The sequence below is a fragment of the Mirounga leonina genome, unplaced genomic scaffold (assembly GCF_011800145.1).
Source record: "Mirounga leonina isolate KUSES-001 unplaced genomic scaffold, KU_Mleo_1.0 Mir_173, whole genome shotgun sequence".
Classification (NCBI taxonomy): domain Eukaryota; kingdom Metazoa; phylum Chordata; class Mammalia; order Carnivora; family Phocidae; genus Mirounga; species Mirounga leonina.
The window spans coordinates 50,675,299-50,681,298 of NW_023270447.1; the positions used below are offsets into that span (position 1 = coordinate 50,675,299).

Below are 6,000 nucleotides of genomic sequence, written 5' to 3' on the forward strand. Positions count from 1 at the left end.
AGGTCAGAGCAGCGTGTAATCTAAGGGTAGTTATCCCACCACTGCTGAGGCAAGATCCTATTCTACCCATTGCCTTGTGGACCAAGAGGTTTTCCAGTCTGGCTTGTGAGAACAGATGTTCTTTCCTTCCCTGGGTGAGCCTCTGGCCCTGTTCCCTGTTCCCCTTTCTGGGGCCACTTTCCCTGGCCTCAGCCTCAGGTAATTTCCTTAAGTGTCTGCACTGACCGGTACTCTGCTGCATGCTCAGTGGGCATCCTTTGCAGTTCTTCAGAGTCTTCTCTCAGTGCACTTCTCTCCTCTCCAGTGCTCTGTCCTACAAACCCTATTCACCTTGGTCTTTGCAGCGCTCAGCACAGAGTCCCCTGGGCCCCCCTGCCTTTCCCCTCCCTGCACTGCCTGACTCCAGAGAATTAGCCTGGGTGTTAACAGAGCTCCCCTCATTTTGTTTCCTGTCTTTCAGCGGTCATTAACTTCATCTGATGTCCACTCTGTTGAAAACTCTTGTTTCATTTTGTCAGTTTCTTGCTTTTGGGCAGCAGGGTAAATGGGACCCCGTTGCTCCATCTTGGCTGGAAACCAAAGTCCACTTGTTGGCATATGGATGTGTCCATTAAAAGTTGTGGTTTCCAAGAATATTCTATGGCAAGGGATGATGGTCATAGTGTTAAATTTTAAAAAGCAAATTAGAAAAGTATGCGTATGTGTGCTTGAATTTGTGTGTGTATGTGTGTGTTGTATTACAACTTACAAAATAGCAGTTTAGGCATGGATGGAAAAAGCCTGAACGTAGGGACATTCCAGCATTAACACTGACAGCTAGGATGACATGAAGAAATAGGATGGATGTCTTTTGTCTTCTTCGTATATGCAGTTTCTTTCAAATAAAAGAGTATTTCTTTGATAGTCTGGAAGAGGAATAAACTAAGTATTAAGTGTAAAGATATTTGAAAGGACATGGTCAAACGCTAGCAGACCCAGCACCAGAAACCACATTCGCTATAATGAAAGGCAGTGTCGTGTTCTAGCAAGAGGCACGCAGGAATTCTATGTGATCGTGTGGGAAGATCTCGGGTGACTCCTTCTGTGTGAAGAGGCCCCCAGCAGCCCTGGCAGCCTCCCGGTGACCCAGAGTCTCTCTTCTTGTGTCAACAGATTGTCCGTGTGGAGCCCTTGGTGACCATGGGTCAGGTGACTGCCCTGCTGACCTCCATTGGCTGGACGCTGCCTGTGTTGCCCGAGCTCGATGACCTCACAGTGGGTGAGGACTCAAGACCGGCCGAGGGTCAGAGCTGAGGCCCTGTGGCCCACCTCTTGGTGTGGGGCCGCTGCTGTTCCATCTGTGACAGAAGTCCCTGTGTCTGCTCACCCAGCTCCAAAGGCAGGGCGTTGGCTGCCTGCCTTTGGTTCTCAGGCAGTACCTTCTCTCTGGCGCGAAACTGTGTCCCCGTGACATGTGTCCGTAACTCCAGTTCTGCCTTGAGGAGCACACAGAATAAGTCTAGTCTGTCTCTCTTTCTGTAGGATTCATGGTCCCCGATGCCTTTCCTTCTCTGGGGGAAACACCACAGGACACGGCTTCCTGCCACCCAGGCACCCCCCCCACCCTGTTTTGTTAAGGTCCCTCTTAAGATGAGTGCGCACAGGCATTGAGGCAGGGTCTGGATAGAGGTGAGGGTGTGAGCATCCTTGACAGGCTTTTCTGCAGGTTCCCCTACCTCAGGGAAGCCCCCAGGCTCCCGTATGAGCCCCTCCTTCCCTCTCCTGCTCTCCAGATCCACAGAGATGGGAAGTCTACCCCAAGTGGCCAGTCCTGTCACACCTCCCTTGTGCTGTGAGCAACCCCAGCTCCTGTGAAGTGCCCTTTACTCGATCCCCTCCTGACCCTGCACCCCACAGCTCTGCCTGGCTAACTCGCGTGTCTCTGCAGGGGGCTTGATCATGGGCACGGGCATCGAGTCATCATCCCACAAGTATGGCCTGTTCCAGCACATCTGCACTGCCTATGAGCTGGTCCTAGCCGATGGCAGCTTTGTGCGATGCACACCGGTGAGTTCCGAGATGGGGGACTTCCCACCAGCCTGCCCTGGGCATCAAGGATCCTAGGGCTGGGGAGGTAGGAACCCTGAAGGTGCTTCCTTTCAAACACACCTGTTCAGTCTGGGTCTGTATCCATAATAATAACAAAGATTGATATAGCCCCTTATATGTGTTCAGATACTGTTGTAAATGCTTCCTATATATTAAGCCATTTAATCCTTCAATAACTTTACGAGGTACTATTATTAGCCATATTTTAGAGATGGGAAATTAAAACACAGAGAGGTTAATAAACTTGCCCAAGATCACACAGCTAGGAAATCCCACACAGCTGGGCTTCAAACCCAAATTATCAGGCTCCCAGATCCATGCCCTTAGCCATTTATTATAGCATTCTGTCTCTCTCGGGCGAGTCGGGCCCGAGCCACAGAGCTCTATGCCAGGTGTTGTGAGATGTAACTAAAAGTGGCAAGAGGGGCTGTTTTGGAGAAACAAAAGATAATTCTGCTGCCCAAAGTGGGAGGCAAACATTTAAGGCATTTTACCCTAATGAGTGGGACAGGATTGAAACTTTAAACAAACTCAGATTTCTGAGCATATCTAAGGGGCCCCTAGATGGCAGGGATAGAGTCACTTTTTACAAGAAGATGTTTTAGAGAGCCACCAGGGTTCCTGGCCTCACAGAAGAGAGTCCAGGGCAGGCTGGAGAGCCCTGGTCTTAGACAAGAGAGACCCCTTTCAGGATTCACAGCAATTCAGCACGTTTTCCTAAACACTTGCTTGGGCCCTGCCTTCTGACCTGTTTATTCCCAGCAGAGAAAGGAGACAAACATTCATGAGTGACTTCCCTTCTTCCCTGAGGCCCATTTTCCTCATCTGACAAATGCATTGTCAGGAGGAGAAAGGAGATGCCATATGTGAAACACCTAACATAGAGCTGGGTACCTGGCAGACACCTGGTTATTACTGCTGCTATCCGACAATGTGGTTAGGTGGGGGCCCAGATGGCCGACTTGTGCTGTTCCAGAGACTTCTGCCAGCCTGCTGCAGAGCTTCCCTGCCCCAGTCCCCCGCCCTCACCCCCTGCCCTCCACCACAGCCACACCAAGGGCATGCAGCATGAGCAGAGACGACAGAGGACTGTCCTCTTGGTAAAGGGTCCGACAAAGCTGGACTTTTTTAAAAGGAGCTTTGTTAGAATCAAAGAACCTGAATGAGAATGGCCAGATGAAAAGTCAGTTGTCTGTCTCTAAGACAAATACCAGAACAAGAAATGATAAGGTTAGAAGCAGATTATGGAACCAGATGAGGTCTTCCAGGAAGAATGTTGGGTAGGGAGTTAGGCGACCTTGCCTGAATCCTGGCCTCTCTGTGCTGACTTGTGGGATGCCTGGGGGAAGCCATGTCACCTCTTAGAGCCTCACTTTCCTTACCTGTTTCTGTGGAAGTGTTAGTGCTTTCCCTGGGTTCCGGGGGGATTCCACAGCTCATGGACTAAAAAAGGCTTGTTTTAGTAATGGCCCATTTTAATGTTCCCTGCTGACCATGACCCTCAGGAAGCTCTTTTTTTAGCCTGGCCTGGGACCCTTAGCCCTTCATCCCCCATTTTGGCTCTTTGGGCAGTGCTGGTCCTGGCCTGTTCCTGGGCAGCCTGTGGTCCCGGGGCTGTACCTGGGTGGAAGAGAGAGGCTGTGCTTTCCATGAGCATCCCTGGTACAGAGGGCAGTTGAAGCCGTAGAGGGAACACAGGCCCAGAAAGTCCTGTTTCTGAAGTTCCTGGTTAGGGTTTATACAACAAGACAGCAACAGAGCAGGAAGTAAGCTGAGGCCCTGGGTTCTTTGCACCGCTGTTCACTGTGAGCCACACTGCGGGGTCTGGGGGTGCAGGCTCTCAGCATGTGTTGACTTTGCCTTATAGTCGGAAAACTCAGACCTGTTCTACGCTGTGCCGTGGTCCTGTGGGACCCTGGGCTTCCTGGTGGCCGCCGAGATCCGCATCATCCCCGCCAAGAAGTACGTCAGGCTTCGGTTTGAGCCGGTGTGGGGCCTGGAGGCTATCTGCGACAAGTTCACCCGGGAGTCCCAGCGGCTAGAGAACCACTTCGTGGAAGGGCTGCTGTACTCCCTGGATGAGGCTGTCATCATGACGGGGGTCATGACAGACCAGGCAGAGCCCAGCAAGGTAGGCCAGGGCATCAGCGGCTGAGGGCCAAGGCCTGGGGAGGAGGAAGGCCCGGGTGGGCTGGGGCTGAGCCTGTGCCCCCACCCTGACCCTGCCTGGCAGCCACGTTCTTTGAGGCCATGACCTCGGTCAGCCTACCCGGGGTTGGGGCCCTAGGATCTACAGTCAGAGCTGTCTCAGACAGGGATGGAAGCATCCGTTGACTCTGCCCCGAACACCTGCCAGATACATGTGTGCCTCTTGAAAGGCACACCCTTTTGCTGATCCTTACAGCAACCCCATTTTAGAGATGAGGGAACTGAGGCTCTAAGAGGTCCTGTGAACTTCCACGAGATGACAGAACCAAGATTTGCAGAATGGATTTGATGCCTCAGAATCTAGATGGACACTCCTTTGATGGACGTCATTTTCAATAGCAGCTTTTTTTCTCTCATGTGAAAGGGTTTGTGTGTATGAGAGACTTGGAAACTATAAATGAGTAAAAGGAAAGAAGACCCTACCGATAAACATGACCCAAAACCAGCTCTTGCTAACCGTTGGGTATATTTATTTCCTCTCTCTTCAGGGCATACCTTAAAGTTTTTAAATTATAAAAGTAGCATCACAACGTTGAACTATATAAAGGAAAGTTAAAATGGGTCTCTTCCCCCAGGCTCACCCCAGAGTAACCGCTTGTAACACGGTGCATGCCTGAGGTGTGCACGCACGCGCGTGGGCGCACTCTCCTTTCCTCCCGGTGTCTCAGGATGGCGTGGAATAACTGACCTAACGCGCTGCTTCCTGATGAACATCTATCCTGCTTCAGATGTTTTGCTCTTACAAATAAGATTGCGTTGAAGTTTCTCTGACATCCATCCTTGGCCTCTTGGGCAAGCACTTCCATAGGATTGAGTCCAAATATTGGAATTCCTGACTTAAGGACTGGAGCACATTACACACCGACAGCCGCTGCCAAACAGTCCTTCAGAGCAGTGGTACTTCTGCCCGCGTCCGGCGACCGTGTGTGACAATATGCCTTTCTCCTACGTTCTTGCCGACACTGGATACGATCACGCTTTCATTTTTGCCAATCTGATAGGGTTAAAAATAGCATCTTGTTTCCTTTTGTGGTTCTCGGGTCGCCTTTGTGGTTCGGACATCTCTTTGTATGCTTTTTTCCGTTTGTTCGTCTTCGGCTGTGATCGGTTGTGACCAGCTGTTCAGACTTGCGTTTTCCGGTTGAGTGTGATACGTGTTTCCCCACATAGTTGCATAGACAATTCAAAATTGTCATTTAATGACTGCAGAGCACTGTGTTGAGCGAATGCCCTATCATTTACTGAACCATGGCCCCGTGGTTGGAAATATAAGTTGCTTCCAGTCTTTCCTTTTTCTTTTTATTTATTTATTTATTTTTAGAGAGAGAGAGTGGCAAGGGGGGTCAGAGGGAGAGGGAGAGAGAGAATCTTAAGCAGGCTCCATGCCTAGCACAGAGCCCGATGCAGAGCTCCATCTCACGACGCCAGGATCATGACCTGCACCAAAACCAAGAGTCGGACGCTTAACCGACTGAACCACCCAGGCGCCCCTGTCTTTCCTGATTTTAATTAAGGTAGCTATGAACATCTTTTGTCTATAATTGGAATAATATCTTAAAGTACATCAAAGGATAAGTACTCTTAAGGCTTTTGATCTATACCAGTATACTTAAAACCTTCTAAAATTGTAAAGCACTTGGAAATCGTCTCGTGCAATTCCCTCTCTAAATAGGGAAACAAGGCCCAGAGGGGACGAGACTTCTG

The 6,000-nt window shown here is 50.2% G+C and overlaps 1 protein-coding gene across 1 annotated transcript in view; it reads left to right on the forward strand.

Annotated features, from left to right (window-relative positions):
• The window catches only part of DHCR24 (24-dehydrocholesterol reductase), a 30,440-nt gene that overhangs the window by 11,000 nt on the left and 13,440 nt on the right, over nucleotides 1-6,000 (forward strand). Inside the window, exons 3-5 of the mRNA XM_035018468.1 lie at nucleotides 1,153-1,258; nucleotides 1,928-2,046; nucleotides 3,956-4,219. Of these exons, the coding sequence (XP_034874359.1) occupies nucleotides 1,153-1,258; nucleotides 1,928-2,046; nucleotides 3,956-4,219 (489 nt within the window). The remainder of the gene's footprint in view (nucleotides 1-1,152; nucleotides 1,259-1,927; nucleotides 2,047-3,955; nucleotides 4,220-6,000) is intronic.